The sequence below is a fragment of the Solanum stenotomum genome, chromosome 9 (assembly GCF_019186545.1).
Source record: "Solanum stenotomum isolate F172 chromosome 9, ASM1918654v1, whole genome shotgun sequence".
NCBI classification, from domain to species: Eukaryota; Viridiplantae; Streptophyta; class Magnoliopsida; order Solanales; family Solanaceae; genus Solanum; species Solanum stenotomum.
The window spans coordinates 6,671,400-6,688,263 of record NC_064290.1 but is presented as its reverse complement, the minus strand read 5'-3'; the positions used below and the strand labels follow the sequence as shown (position 1 = coordinate 6,688,263).

The window sequence follows — 16,864 nt, the reverse complement described above, 5'->3', positions numbered from 1 at the left end:
AACAGAAATTCAAACTGAAATTGAAGAAAAGATATACCGGCACATTGTTGGCTTATGTGCGTTATGCACTTAACTTATATATATCGATTTCATCGGCCTACTTCTTCAGTTATTGTCAACCCATTGTTGGAATTGTTGTAGAGCTTAGAAGACGAAGAAGATGTACTTGCACCAGCACTATTTCTTCGTGCTATAAAAGCTGGTTGATTTGGTCTTGGTAGTGTTATGCTTTCACCTCCAAGCATAAAAACAACATTTGACATTACAGGACGCTCAGCTGGATCTTCTTGAACACATAAGAGTGCCACATTCATACACCTTAGCACTTCATTTTCATCGCACGACTCAATTATGGTTTGATCTATCATGTCTAATGCACTATCTTTCATCCACAGTCTCCATACCTGTGATAAGTAATTTTGAGTCAATGAAAGCTTTAAGCAGAATGAGATGTATATTAATGAGGGAAATTTTGGTACTTACATGACCAATGAGGTTTACATCTTCAAAAAATTCCATGTTTCTCCTCCCACTTATGATCTCGAGTAAGACCACTCCGAAGGCAAATACATCAGACTTGATTGAAAAGAGTCCCTCCATTGCATAATCCGGAGACATATAGCCACTGTTTTTAGTGTTCCACAATAGGTTATTTTAGCATCTAATTTGTGTAAACCAATACATTTTGGCGTGTATATATCTATCTTCTTCCCACCAAATCTAAGGTGAAAGCAGAACTAAGAGACTTACTATGTTCCAACGACTTTGTTAGTATTAGCTTCTGTATTTTTGCCTTCAACAATCCTTGCCAAGCCAAAATCTGATATTTTGGCATTCATTTCTTGGTCTAACAATATGTTGCTCGTCTTTAGATCTCTATGAATGATCCTTAGCCTCGAGTCTTGGTGAAGATAAAGTAGTCCTCGAGCAATACCCAATATAATTTCAAAACGAATCCTCCAGTCCAGTAATCGGCAGAATGCATGATCTAATTGCAAGGTTTGTAAGATAACTTCAGAGAGAATCAATAATAAAACTATTACTGCAACAAGATTCGTGGTAGGGAGGGAAGTATACTAACCGAATAGAAACGTATCCAAACTTTTGTTGGGCATATATTCATATAACAAAATCTTTTCATTTCTCTCAACACAATAGCCTAGAAGCCTAACCAAAATTTCTGTGCTGCAGTTTGGCAATCAACGTTACTTCAGTTTTAAATTCTTCAACACCTTGTCCAGAATCACTTGACAACCTTTTAACTTGCCATATCTGTACCTCCGAGAAAGTTACCCTGCATAATTATATCTCCAGACTGTTAGATAACGAAAACGAAAGAAAAAAATCTGAATAGTAAAACAACTTAGAACAGAAGAAGGAAAAAAGAAAAGAAAATTGCAAAACCTTATAAACAGGTCCAAATCCACCTCTCCCGAGCTTACTTGCATTTGAGAAGTTTTCGGTAGCAACTAGTATGCTATTCAAGCTGAAAAAGGGGACATCAATCCGTTTCTTATCATCTTCAGTGATTAAATCTTCATCAAAACTATCTCTATGAGGCAAGTACTCCATAGGCATTCCCAAAACAATTTCTCTGGCTTCTATAATCAAAACAATTGAAGTGATTACGATATCCAAAAGTTGGAGTAGTTGAGAAAAAGCAGATGAAATTTCTACATTGTTACCTTTACTTCTTTCCGATCTTTTCAGATAAATTATATAAATAATACCACACAGGACCATAACTCCAAGAATTACAGAGATGGAAATAACTAGGGGTTGCTGATTCCGTGAGGATGTCTGCATCGGTGTATTGTTCAATGTTCCAACTTCTGAAGACAATTCAATAAATGAAACAAGCTAAGTGTTGGTATCAGAAAGGTAAAATGAAGAATTTATGGTCACACATCAGCTTCTTACCATTAGGGGGCACGCGGACAGAGAGGTTGAAGCCACCAGTTTAGTCCTCCTGGAGATTATTGAGATTCGACCCCCAAAACCAGCATCCATAATTGTTAGAATATGTATATGCATTGCACGAGCAGTTGCTTAAACAATGACTCAGGCAGTTCTCACTGGTATTAATCTTTCTATCTGTCCATTCTGGATTCACAAATTTCATTGAGCTCAGATTCATAAATGTGTCTTGTTTGCAAGAGTTATTTGATATTCTCGAACATCCAGCTGAATATACCCCGTCTCCATAATATTCTTGAGGATCACTCTGAAACCCAGGCAAACATCTGCACACTTGCCTGTCTTTGCTGTTACAAATCTCAAATTTCCCACATTGTCTGAACTCGTCGCATTTGTCTTTTGGGGCATACCATAACGTGGACCATCCAGTCTCGTTATCCCAAAAGGTGAAATGTATTTTATCATCGGTCATCAGGAGTCTAGAATGTTCGTAAATAGAATCTTTGTTACTATGATTGGCTAAGCTTGAAATATTCAATAATGTTCTTCTCGCTTCATCTGAATTATTGGATAAAAAGAAGGATACAAAAGAGGGCATATTATTGAATCTGAAGTATTCATAAGCAGTTGAGTTGGCAAACCACCCTTGCCAGTGATTACCCACTCCGTTCTGAACTATCACATATTTTTTGTTGTCATTTTGATCTACTTTGAATTTGAACTTCCAATTTCCAGATCCTACCCAAGATGTTATTTCCAGATTCTCCATATTCAAGCCTGGTAGGAAAGTATTCGTTGGATTCCGAAAACTCTCCCACACTTTAGTTCCTGATTCATCAAATAAAATCAAATTCCCTGTATCCAACAACTCTGCTTTAACGCCAGACTTATCATCATCTACTCCTGAGGAGAAATAAGTGTATCCACTAATATTCAAAATTTTGAGCTTACCATCTTTAATGACCATGGAAGCATTCTCCTTTTTTCTTGTTGATTCCGCTATCGAATCATTCCAATTAGCAACCCATACAATAATTAGATAACCTGGCCTGTTATACCATATGCCTACATACCTCTTTAACCCGCCATCACCACGAAAGAATCCCATTGCGAAGTTTCCTCCAGCAGATACCAGTATTTCCCCGTTGTCTGCTAACTCACTCCTTTCATCGATCGTGCTCCTTGCATCACATCCACATATAATCACCAACACTGCAAACAACAACAACAGAAAATTACTCATTTAAACTTTTCCAGCAACTACTTGAGTCAGTAACGTTTTTTATGGTATTTTCATGATATGAAAAAGTAAAGGCATGCACTTCAATAAATGCTTGATTGCGAGTACAGGGTCCTCCTTAAATTATTTTAGCTGCTTTTTCAGCCAACTTTTTATATGTGATCAATTTTTTTTTCTAATACTCAATCATCACTCCAATTATAATTGAGTAACTTTTTTGAGTAATAAACTTCACACGCATGGTAAGCTTTGGAGAATTGATAGAGTAAATTAACTTTACTCTATAATATAATTGAGTAACTATTTGAATAATAAACTCCAAAAAACTTTTAACCTATGGTAAACTTTTTTATTCTTGATTTCATTTGTACAAATTCATCATATTATTAGACATTTAGATACTACTGCAAAATACTGTTAGAATTACTTTCTAATTCTGATTTACTGTTTGGTGTGACTTCACATAAAAAGAAGAAAAGTATTCAAAATCTTTAATAATTTAGGACTAGAATTATTGAAAGAAATATAACCACATACATTGTTTTCATCTTTATAAAATGAAAGAAATGAGACGACAAAAAGTTAGAGTTAAGTCATTTACTTTTTTTTTAGTTAAAGTTAAAGTCAAGTCTGTCTAAACTCAGAATGAAAGCAGCAAATCACCATTAATGGTGGATTCTAGAAAATACTGAACTCAAAGTTAAGAGAGAGCTGATTGAGAAAACACATTTCTCATTTCTGAATTATGAAAACTGAATGTGAACTAGATATAGTGAGCTATATATCTACAGACTAGAAATCTGAAAAATATCTAGCTAACTCAATTCTAACAACTAGGACGGCTGGCTAATGGAAAGCTAACTAACTACAAAAACTGTTAACTAACTAACTCTGTGAAAATAACACTGTTTAAACTAACTAACTAATTATGCATAAATTTATTAATCTCAACACCCTCCTTCAAGTTGGAGGTGAGGTAAACACAACCAATTTGTCCATCATAGCAGAGTGTTTGATTCCAGTGAGAGACTTCGTGAGGATATCAGCCAATTGATCACCAACGTTGATGTGATGTGATGCAATGAAATTAAACCTTCTTGAAGCTTGGATCTAACAAAGTGGCAATCGACCTCTATGTGTTTGGTTCTCTCGTGAAAAACTGGATTCTTGACTATGTGAAGTGCAGCATGACTGTCACAATATACTGGGAAAGGACAAATAGGAGGAACAGTTAACTCAGTGAACAATCGACGTAGCCAAACCAATTCTCCAACAACTTTTCGTAATGATCTGTACTCAACTTCTGCAGAAGATAACGAAATGGTCTCCTGCTTCTTAGATTTCCAGCTGATGGGACTGTTTCCTAGCAAGACAATGTAGCTACTAACAGATTTTCTAGAGTCAAGACATGATGCCCAATAGGAGTCACAAAAATCTTGAACTTCAAAATCAGGAGAAGATGACATGAAAATGCCCAAAGTGGGATCATTTTTAAGATACCTCAACAGGTGAAAAGCAGCTTGAAGATGAGGTTCTCTGGGATCTTGCATATATTGACTCAAATGTTGAATTCCATAGGCAATATCAATTCTAGTATGAGTAAGGAAATTCAGCTTCCCTACCAACTTCCTATACAAGGTAGGATTACTCAATGGTCTGCCAACTTCCTATACAAGGTAGGATCACTCAATGAGTTATCCTATGTGATGATTCACATCCTACACGTATTATATCATGTAGAAATATGTGTGTCCACCCATTGATCATCTTTATACATGTTTAAATGTTATTTGTGGACACTCAAAGTTGGAAGGCGTAGATCCTAACTCAAATAAAATTAAGGGACATGTTTATGCATTATGTCCTTGAAGACTCCTATTAAAAAATATTTTAGGACTGATAAATGAACAGATTCAAATTGATTTTAGGCAAGTCAAAATGAGTTTGAATCATTGGTCATTGTGCACCTATGCTTAGTTGGGCTGAAAATTGAAAAGGAGTAAACAATGATTGTTAACCCAAATAAGCCCAATTTGGGTAACAATCCAACATATATATATTTTTAATTTGTACTTTACGTTACTATTATAGAAGTGTGAGTAATGGAGTGGTATCAACATGTCAGTTTTAAAATTCAAATTGAGGGCATTTTTTACTTTTAACATACTATAGAAAATGTGTGTTGAATCTAAAGTACCATGGTATCTCACATTCAATTTCAAAGCTTGTGTTAATCAATTATTATCTTCTCTCTTCAAAATACGGCATCAAAGACAAAGAAGAGACCACCAATTTCATCCCCTAAAAATTTTCCTAAAGAAGTAGTGAAGTGTGACCTCCTTTTTAGCTGTACTTTTTTGAGTTCCAGTTCCAATTGTGGATCATTGTTATAGAAAATTCAATAGAGATCCACAATTGAGAAGTCGGTGTCTTATGTATTAATTTTACAAGATATTGTTTAGTTCTATTTTTTTTTCCTTATATTTCCTGATTTTACTGTTTGTGATTCTAATAGTGATGGGTCGTTGTTCCCTTTAATTTACAATTGTACGCTTTAGTTATGGAGTGTGGTTGATATTACTGAAAGTTGTTACAACAACATGATGCAATTTCAAACGACAAAAGCTTGATAGTATATTAACAATAAGCTAGATTTTTAATATAAGATGTAAGATTAATCTATGAATGAAATACAACAATACTTAACAAGGTTAATATTATCTAGTAATAATTAGAAGAAGCAATAAGGGATCATTTGGTATATGATTTAGATATGAGTTAATGTAGTTATAAGTAATATACTATTGTCGGTAGTTGATTAGGAGGTAAATTATCATGTATAAAATTAATACAGTGTTTGATTTGTAATTTAAAAATCTGTATAACTAATACATGTATACGTTATGAGAGCATCAATATATTATTTGATACAAAATAGAAGGCGGAATAACTAATCCCATCTTAATTTTTGAGTGCACAGTCTTATGCTATTCCACAATCTTAATTTTATTCTTAATTTTCGAGTCAACGATATTCTTAATTTTATTTAGTAGAACAAAATATTCGTCTTTTTAACAAACATACGATAATTTATACAAAAGTCGATATGTCCGAGTGGTTAAGGAGACAGACTTGAAATCTGCTGGGCTTCGCCCGCGCAGGTTCGAACCCTGCTGTCGACGTTTATTTTATTTTTATTTATTTTGTATTAATAAATTTTCCAAAAATCCGTAGAAGGGATTTTTGTAGCATATCCTCTCCAATATACTCATACTCGATGTATTTTGACAGGTAGATACTATAAAGGTCAGAATGTATATAGATCTTATCTTGCTTCGTGAAAATAGAGAGATTTTTTCTGAAAGAACAACAACTCAAGCAACACAAGAAAATACTACTTGTTATGAAATTCATTGTATGAAATATCCATACATATTCACTAGTTCTATGAATTTTTTGTATGTTACAATTTCCCTATTAATTTGGTCACTTAACATTTATAATATTTGGGTGATTTATCATCCTATAAATTAAGATGTCATTCGCCTTTTAAAAACATACTATAAATACTACAGTTTATATCTCATTCTACCTCAAATAAAATATTTCATCGAACGCTCTTATAAACACTCAATTTTATGATTTATTAAGATTAATACATATAATATAATTAAATAATGTATTTAGTTTAAGTGACTAACTATCCTCCATTGAACTAAAGGGTTATTTTGTTGGAAATAACTTATTCCATTAATTTCAGGATAAGTTATCCTACCTTGTATACTCTATCGCATTACTATGGTAATATCTACTTTAAATTTTAAAGAGAAGGTTCGTAAACATATTTATTCTGATTCAGAATAAATAATCGTATGACTATCTAATACTTCCTCTATTTCATATTATCTGAATCTTTGAATTGTGGACGTTTGAATTTTTTTTCATATTTGCCCTATCTTTTAATAAAGTTTGATATTTTCTAGGAGATAAATTACTCTACTAACAAAATTATATTATTTATAATTTCACAAACGACAATAGTAAAACGTATGATTTAAAGTATATCATTAAATATTTTTCTTAATAAGTATATTATCTCACAAATTCAATTAATAAAGAATAAGAAAAATACCTTAAATCAAATACCGAATAAAATAATATCTATATTTTATTTTAAAATTATTATATATTTTATACTTCACGCGAAACAAGACCACTGTATTATTATTGACATATATAGTGATATTAAATTGTGAGAATGTGGATGGAAGAAGAAGTCGCCATAAGGAAATGACACATGGGACATTGTTTACCTTGTAAAATGATTTCATTTTCAGGCACATAATTAATTTCAATGTAACGCTACGCAATTCAATGAATTTTGTGATTTGAGCTTTGGGTCCCATGCCAATTCAAATTCCTNAGTTATCCTACCTTGTATACTCTATCGCATTACTATGATAATATCCACTTTGAATTTTAAAGAGAAGGTTCGAAAACATATTTATTTTGATTCAGAATAAATAATCGTACGACTATCTAATACTCCCTCTATTTCATATTATTTGAATCTTTGAATTGTGGACATTTGAAATTTTTTCCATATTTTCCCTATCTTTTAATAAAGTTTGATATTTTCTAGGAGATAAATTATCCTACTAACAAAATTATACTATTTATGATTTCACAAACCACAATAGTAAAACGTATGATTTAAAGTATATCATTAAATATTTTTCTTGATAAGTATATTATCTCACAAATTCAATTAATAGAGAATAAAAAAATACCTTAAATCAAATACAGAATAAAATAATATCTATATTTTATTCTAAAATTATTATATATTTTATACTTCACGCGAAACAACTCTTGAGGAGCACCACTGTATCTATATATATAATAAGTCACAATGCAAATATATATAAAGTATTTAGTTACATTGCGAAAGAAGAAATAACCTTTATTATTTCAAAATTGTGTAAAAGATATTACAAATCATACAACAATAATTAGCAATTTAGAATGTTAAAAGACATAAAAAAAAATTTACCATAGTTAACAATAATTAAAATTTTAAATTATTTTAAATTAATATTAAAATTTGATTAACTCTTTAATTTTATCTTTATCACATAAATTAAAATAAAAAATGATACATATTGGACCCGTGCTAGCACGGGCTCGTCTAGTTATTGACATCTATAGTGATATTAAATTGTGAGAATGTGGATGGAAGAAGAAGTCGCCATAAGGAAATGACACATGGGACATTGTTTACCTTGTAAAATGATTTCATTTTCAGGCACATAATTAATTTCAATGTAACGCTACGCAATTCAATGAATTTTGTGATTTGAGCTTTGGGTCCCATGCCAATTCAAATTCCTCTTCAGGCGCATTTCACGTGGCCCCATTACTCCACGTCAGACAAATCAGAATCTTCCTCCAACTCTAAATCTCCACGTCAGCTCAACCCCACATACTCTACAAAAATATCCTGTACTAACCCAAGGAAACATCCCTTCCCGAACCACACAAGAAAATTAGAAAAAGAGAAACTCTTCACGTACCTAACACCTGTCACTCTTTCTTACCATTCAATCTCTTCTATACGCTGTCGTTTTTATATCATCTCTACCTCTTTTCCATTAAATTTATACTCCCTTCTTAGCTGAATGAACAATTGGTGTTTTTGACTCAGTTTTCTCTCTCTCCATTTTCTCTGTCTTGCGTTGAAGTTGTTGCTGTGGTTTAATTTGTTTTGTCTTTTTGGAAAAATATAGAGAAACGATGAAGAATTGTGAACTTTGTAAGGGATTGGCTAGGATGTATTGTGAATCGGATAACGCTAGTTTGTGTTGGGACTGTGATGCCAAGGTTCACTCCGCGAATTTTTTGGCGGCGAGGCATTCTAGGTCTTTGCTATGTCAGGTATGTCAATCACCGACGGCTTGGTCGGCTGCCGGTGCGAAGCTGGGGAAGACGGTTTCTGTATGTGAGAAGTGTGTGGATGGGTACTACCATAGGGATGAAATGGAGGAGAGTGAGAGCGTGAATGATGAAGGGAGTGGTACAGAGGACGAGGAAACTGATTATGAAGAGGATGAAGAAGATGAGGACGAAATTGATTCGGAGGGTATTCAGGTTGTTCCATGGTCAAATACGACGCCTCCACCGCCGGCTAGTTCATCTAGCAGTGAAGATTCATCAAATGGCTGTAGAAATGTCTCTTTAAAGCGAATGCGTGAAGCTGATCCAGATCTTCATTCAGATGTATGAACTTTTCCAACCTTTTCTTATAGTTATTTTGATATTTCTCCCTTTTTCATGAGTTTTTGAATACTTAAATCTTTGTTATCGTGGTTATAGGACGACAGCGGAAGTTCGTCATGTCACCGGAAAGTTCATACATCGCCGGCGATGGATGCAGACGGCGGAGACGAGGCAGCAGCTATTGTTGACTCATACTCATCAAAAATGAGAACGCCGGCTAAGATCCAGAGAACAGATCGTCTCACGGCTCCTAGATGCACGTCGGTAATAGAGTTTATGAGAAGAAATAATCGGCAGAGGATGAGCTCCGGTGCGGCGATCGCCGAGCTTTGTAGACTCAATAATGACTCAAGGACCATAGATCTGGAAAGCTCAGAGACATCGTAGCCGTCTGATTGACCATTCGTTTCAATCACATTACGTGGATTCTACTTTACTTACCCTTTACCCCCAAAATCTTTTAGTCGGTTGATATATTTTAGGATAAGAGTTGTTGAATTTGTTCTAGTACTACTAATCTTCTTAGGGATAGGACCATTTGCTAGTATTTTATTTTACTGTATGATGTACTAATATGTTTAGGATTAATATTAAGATGAGGAATGCCTGCCTTAAAAACACATTTGTATCAAATATGCATTACATTCTTTTTGTTATTGCTCTTTCCCTTTTATCTGAATCATAATTTCTATTAGTAACAAAAATATAATCAAGTATATGCTTGTAGAGGGGAATAAACATTTTAAATCAGCAAGTATAGATATTTTTTATAATCCTGGAGTTTAGGCAGTTTGTGCTGAGTTCTGACTAATTTGTATGAGATATCTGCTGCCATTTACCAGTTCTTGGTGTTGAGTAACAAGTCCACCATAGCTTGAACAATTCTCCCTAACCCTTTCCTTTTTACTCTCTGATTCAAAAAAAAATGTCACTGGATCGTAAGTTTCAGAAGTTTTTTTAAAAAATATTGTGTCAAGTCTAACAATGCTACGTAGAATAAAATAAGATGAAAAGAGTAATTTAATTTTAATTTTTAACTACAAGATTAAACGGAGACAGTAGTTATTAGTACTAGAAATTTTTTAATGAAATAAGCAAGAAAAGATTTGAGAGGGACCCTTTAACCAGAAGAAACCCAACATGAGTAGTTTGTTAGAAGTATTGGTTGCGCCACTCGATTTTAAAACCTCTAATTTAGAAATGGTATAGAAAGCTGCAAGGCCACAACAATTTTGAGGTCATTTTATTCTCTTTTTATATTACATAATATTTATATTTAAAATAGATATTTTATTTTAATAAATTAAGAAAAAAATTGCTAAATAATATTAAATGATTGGAATATTTTTCTTAAAAAAAAATGGGTTTTTTGGGATGGGGAAGAAAAATAGGAGGGAAGATTGCGATATGAAAAATCAAACCCACACTAACAAAATGAAATTCAAATAGTCAACTAATTAAAAATTCGTTAACGAAGGATGGAAATAATAAATTTGAGAATCCGTAATTTTTTCCGCAATAAGAAATTGTATGGAGGGAGTGGTTCAAATTCAACAAGAGTGGATGAATGGCTAAAAACTTTAGCAATTACTCAGTATAGTAATATAGATATTCAATATTGCCTGCGTTTGACAAACACCACATAATTTTTTAATTTTTTTTTGCTTTTAATATAAAAATAAATCATTCATGACTCGTTTTCAAGAAATTAGTGAACCTAATTTGTTCTCTTTTTTTGGGCCCACAGTTGATATATTATAATTGAGGCATCTATTCAGAAGATATTTTCATGCCTCTGTTTTATTTTATTAATATAGTTTGTAAAATATCTGGAGGTTGATAGTGGCCTTAATTTGAGGATTAATGTCCCTAATTTTGAATTATTAAGCAAACTAGTTGTGGCTGGCAACCACATCAACTTGGACAAAGCTAAAAATTTGGACAAAGTTATTAATTTATATTTTATACTTCTAAATTCATTTTTATTTATTCAGTATTTAATTTGACATGCTTCTTGAGATTTAAGGAGCAATAAATAAAATAATTTTTTTATTATATCAATATAATAAAATATTTTTTTGAAAATTAACTACATTAATAATAAAGATAAATTAAAAAATATGTCATAACTTATCATTTGATAGTATAAATTGGACAAATAAAAATACATATCTATTTTTTATAAAGGACAACTGGACAAGTAAAATCGATGGATAAAGTAAGACTCTTGACAAATACATAGGGGCTGTTTAGTTTGAATACAAGTTATGATGGATTAGTTATGTTGGGATTAGTTATGTTGAGATTATTTCTAATTGAATGTTTGGTTTGTTGTATTCAAAATAATATGCATTGCATAAATTTTAAGAACAAGTTATTTGTTTACAAAAATATTCTTCATGAATGTGAAAAGTAATGTATAAAAAGGGCTTAAATGGATATTTTTGTCATTTACCTATTTTATTTCGGGATAGTTATCCTAGGATTACTATATCACTCAAGGGGAGAGATAACTTATCTCGGCACTAATTATTAATCTTGAAATAAGTTATTCCGGACTTGTCAACCAATGAATTAAGTGGAACAATAATTTAATCTCATGACTATTTGGTATTATCTTTCACACTAAATGATCCCTAGAGTTTGTTTGGATTGATTTTTCGTTTTTGACTTATAAACCAAAATTCATAAATAGTATGACTATTTTTTATTAGTAGTTTAATTTAAAATCAAGAGTTTATAAGCATTTTTTAAAATTTATCTAAATACTTCAAAAATCGTTTAAAAACTATTTCGACTTACGATAAGCCAATCCGAACCGGCTCTTACTCCACATATATTTCTATCATACACAAGTTCCAATTCATCACGTTTACATATGTTCAGTAAATAAATTTTGTTTTGAGTTTAGATTCTATTTACTCATAGTGTAAAAATTATAATGTACACGTTAAAAATCAGTTACATTAAAACCTCACTAAATTAATATTAGGTTAATTAATAATTTTTTTAAAATAATATTTTCTTTCGATCCTAACTTGGGCCAATGAAAAAAATCACCAATTTTCATAAGATAATAAGATAATATAATTTTCACAAGACTCTTATATAAATATTTGTTCTCGTTAATATTATAAATTAATAATTCTTTTAAAATACAAATATATCTAAGACAATTTAGTCAAATATGATTTTATTATGCTTTATTTTTTTGTTAAAATTTAAATCTAATTGAAACTCATCTCTTATTGCATCCAAAAGTTTTGATCTTATCTTTTCGAACTGCACCATAAAACTATGAAGAGTTCTAAATGTGATAAGTGTTTTCTTATGCGTAATTGGTTCCAAAGGTATTGTATCACCTTCAACTTTATTACCAACATTATTTTTTTCAACTGTATCCATAATTTCTTCTAAGTTTTGAACTTTTGAACATGTATCATTTTCACCCATCCAACAAGTTATTAACATCCATTTTACTGTGTTAACCGAGATCATTAATCATGACATCAAGTTCATGAAAGACCTTTTCACAAGTGGGTTCATTTAAAATCTCTCAAAATTTCATCTCCGAATGAATTTTGCCGTGTCGAAAGCTTCTTTAAATTAATAAATATCAATTTATCAGTTAAATAATAACTCTATAAAATAATAATAATAATAACAATAATAATAATAATTTATGATCCCATCTATATTAATTAATTGAGATTTTACTGTAAGCTAAGTCATTTTTGTTATCATCTAAAGTACTATAGCCAAGTAGTTTTGTCTTGAATTATCGGCCATCAAAATGTGTATGACCAAAGAATGTGGCGGTGTGGATGAGAACCCTCCTCCCTTAAATTAGAGGTCTCGGATTTAGGTTTTGAATATGAAAAAATCATTGGTAGAGAACGGGTCTTACCCAACACGAATTTTAATTAGTCGGACTTCAATGTGGATATCGAATACCGAATGGAAAAAAAAAAAAAGAAAGAAAAAGAAAAACGCGTGTGTGAAAGAGGGGTAAGATGGTAAAATTCAAATCAATTATATGGCACTAGAGAGCAATTCTAGTTCATTTTGCACTTGTACATTAACTTGTGGCCTAGCGAGGTGTTGGCTTGTACATAGTTTGAGTCACAAGTTCAATATAAAAAAATTGTTGGATTTATTTGGAGACTCATCGAATAAAAAACTCAACAATTTATATTTTATAATAAAAAGGAATGAAAAGGTAAAAAGAATTTGTGCCTTTAAAGTTTAAACAACACAAAGTATACAAAAATAATTACAAAAGACTTACTAGATTTTTATTTCCGTTTTTTCATCGGTAAACAATAATTTTTCTTTTCTAATTTATACTTCCATGTAAATATAGAAGTTTGTCATTTAAGATAGCAAATAAATAAGAGATCGTTGAATAGTTTGTTACCTTTTCAACTTTTACTTTCGTGTAAATACTAATTTGTTATTTAAGATAAACTAATAATTAGGATAGTTGGTTAATTGTTATTTTATCTTTTTGCTATATATACATTTATCCTACATAGGAATAAAGTTACAAACATTCAAAACAATTTTATTTTTTTTATATATTTTACTATCTTTTATATTCGTATTCAAAAATTAGCTTTATATTAGCAAAATTACAAATTATAATTTTAATCACATCGCCCTCGAATTTTATCAGTAGCTTAAGATTGTGGAATAACAGAAGACTATGCACAATCATACATGAGTTGTCTTTTGCTAGTCCACAATCTTCTACTACTGATAAAATATCTCGTGTGGTTATAAGGCTCCAATAAATTCAACAATAAGTAATCATAGAGGTAATAATTTCAGTCTATATTTATAGAATCTGTTCATTTAACGTATTATCTAGTTATATAAACTATAGTAGTTTGAAACAACAAGGTGATTACTTACTCATTTATTTAGATTACTAATAATTCAGGTTTACTAGATAAAGAATATGTTGTTTTCTTATTATTGTGTAGATATTTTTATATTTGTTGTGTATTAAACTTAAATATTAAGAAACTATTTTTTTTTTTTTATGTAAATAAAAATTCTTGTGTTGGGTGACCCTTTTGAGAGACGAAGAAGAGTCTCCTGGAGAATAGTACGTTTATCTTGTGGTGTAGAATTCATCAAACAAATTCAATGCATATGGGTTCTCAGATGCTTTGGATCGGAATTTCTTTTATTCTTAATCAGAAGTATGAAATATTTTTTGTTAAAAACATCCTCCTTAGAGGTGAAGTCAAAATTTTAAATCTTATGAGTTCTGAGTTTTTTATAAGACAATTTCAAATATTAATAATTGGATTCTAAAATTAAAATTTTTATATATTTAATAATACATTGAGCAAAAATTTAAACAAAAATGGACCTTATAATATATAAATTTAAATTTGAATCGATAAATTCTAATAGAAATATCAAACATTGAATAGAAAAAAATAAGACCACTTGTGGGATATAATAACATAAGTTGATCATATCAAAAGAACTATATATATATATCTTGTGGTGTAGAACTCATAAGACAAATAAAGGAGTTGATTTGAAATGGCATTTGTATTTTGTCTTTTTATTTTTATTATTTAAAAAATAATAATTTGTGGCTATATATATAGTTGAAGCACTGTGGAAGATATTATGAGAAAGAGGTTGCCTTGTAAAATACTCTTTAAATTATGACCATCATTTTTATTTTATTATATTATATATGTGTGATTATTATGATCACTCAAACAGGAATCAAGTTTGGACCTACTCTTCAATTATGACAACTATATTTCTTCTTTCTTTTTGACGTTCTCAATAGCAACACTTGATTCTAGTATAGTCCTTGTATATTATGCACATATGATGATTAATAATGTCTTTTTAATTTCTACAACTTGTCTATTAAATACTCTTAAACCTCATGTCTGCCCCTTTTTTGGATGAGTTTTTATGTTTGTTTGGAATAAAATTGTAGAATAATTTATTTTGAGATTAGTTATTCTTGGATAGTAGTGTTATTTTGATATTATATTAAAGGTGTAATAATAATTATGAGATAACTAATTTCATAATAATTAATTTCAAGATAACTTATTTCTAACCAAATGAGTCTTAGGTTCTCATTGTATCTCCTTCGATTGGGCACCGTTTCACCAAACCTGACTGAGAAGAATTAATCTAAATAACCGTGCAATCCTTCCGTATCTAACTCTATTCAGAAAATAGCTTATAAAGTGAAAGATTATTCAATATCATATATGGATATAATAATTTATTTTCTTGTCAAAATAGAATAACTTTATCACTCACCTCCCTCCTCTCCACATGCTTTGAACTAGATAATTGTAGTATGAATAATATAATATCAGAAGTTGACGGTGGATAGAATAAGGAAGACTCTAGCTTTAATACTATAGTATTATACTATGTAAAGAAAATGAAATTTGAATTTAACTTTAATCCTAAAAATTAGCCTATTATGTGGATAATTATTCAATACCATCATATGGTTACAATTACTCATTCCCTCAATCAAATTGTAATTCATGTCATTACAACTTGAAATTTGATTTATTTTTCTATTTTTCATCCCTCAAAAATGTGGAAAAGGTGGGGAATCAAACAAAGGAATTGATTCTAAAGCTAAAAGCATTTATGCTATTGCCCTGAGAGAGGGACAAGCCCTTATCTGAAAGGGATGTTCATCTTGGTGAAGTTGACACATTTTGTATAAGAGATTGAATTATTTAATTTTATTTTCAAATATTATAAAATTATTTCATCTCTACATATATGGTGAATAAAGTTGGCACATGTTATGCAAATTAAGTAGAACAACTTATATTATAATGCAATTTTCAGTGAAATAATTTGAACATTCAATTCAAAATCTTAAAGCAATGGATAATTAATAAGGAATATAAAAGACCCATAATTACTAATTTCTCCATTCCAAAACAAATGAATTTCTGGGGTGTGCTTTAAGAAAGTTAGTTAATTACATTAGTCAAAGGTAATTTATCAATACTATCCTTTTATTTCTTCCCAAAGTTTTTCTTAAAACTAGAGATGTAATTGAAAACCCCATAAAAAAAAAGAAGGGTAATTTTGAAAAAAAATAAAAATTAATACGTTTTTTAAGTTTGAAAAATTCATTCATTTCGACACATAAAAAGTGTCAGAAATTCATTTATTTAGTAGCGATGAGGGTATTTTTGTAGACACTTGCAAATAATTACGCAACATAACAATATATTTTTTTAAAATAGCTATAACTTTTGTGTTGTTATGGGAAAAGTGAGAATGCAACTCTCTTTTTCTTTTCTTTTGAGTATGAAAACAACTTTTGAAATTGTTATGGAAAAACAGGTGGCAGTGATTAAAAACAGGTGGCAGTGATGACTTATGATAGATTTGTGGTGATAATTTGAA

General features: G+C 30.7%; 1 protein-coding gene, 1 non-coding gene and 1 pseudogene across 2 annotated transcripts; 2 read left to right on the top strand and 1 right to left on the bottom strand.

Moving 5' to 3' along the window:
- Positions 1–6: 6 nt before the first annotated feature.
- LOC125876208 (G-type lectin S-receptor-like serine/threonine-protein kinase At4g03230) lies at positions 7–3,160 on the bottom strand (annotated as a pseudogene).
- Positions 3,161–6,257: 3,097 nt separating this feature from the next.
- On the top strand, positions 6,258–6,339 carry TRNAS-UGA (transfer RNA serine (anticodon UGA)). The gene has a single exon. It is a non-coding gene; the product is annotated as a tRNA-Ser (tRNA).
- A 2,473-nt stretch (positions 6,340–8,812) lies between these two features.
- Positions 8,813–10,058, top strand: LOC125876644 (zinc finger protein CONSTANS-LIKE 3-like). Its single transcript, XM_049557866.1, has 2 exons — positions 8,813–9,433; positions 9,530–10,058. Exons 1-2 carry the CDS (start codon positions 8,951–8,953, stop codon positions 9,818–9,820), a joined length of 774 nt encoding a protein of 257 aa, XP_049413823.1. The 5' UTR covers positions 8,813–8,950; the 3' UTR covers positions 9,821–10,058.
- The last annotated feature ends 6,806 nt before the right edge of the window (positions 10,059–16,864 follow it).

What these genes read in the sequence shown, in the direction of transcription:
- LOC125876644 (XM_049557866.1), top strand. Translation starts at nt 8,951, where the DNA reads ATGAAGAATTGTGAACTTTGTAAGGGATTGGCTAGGATGTATTGTGAA. An exon ending in ATCCAGATCTTCATTCAGAT is followed by an intron (nt 9,434 to 9,529) that starts GTATGAACTTTT and finishes TCGTGGTTATAG; the next exon opens with GACGACAGCGGAAGTTCGTC.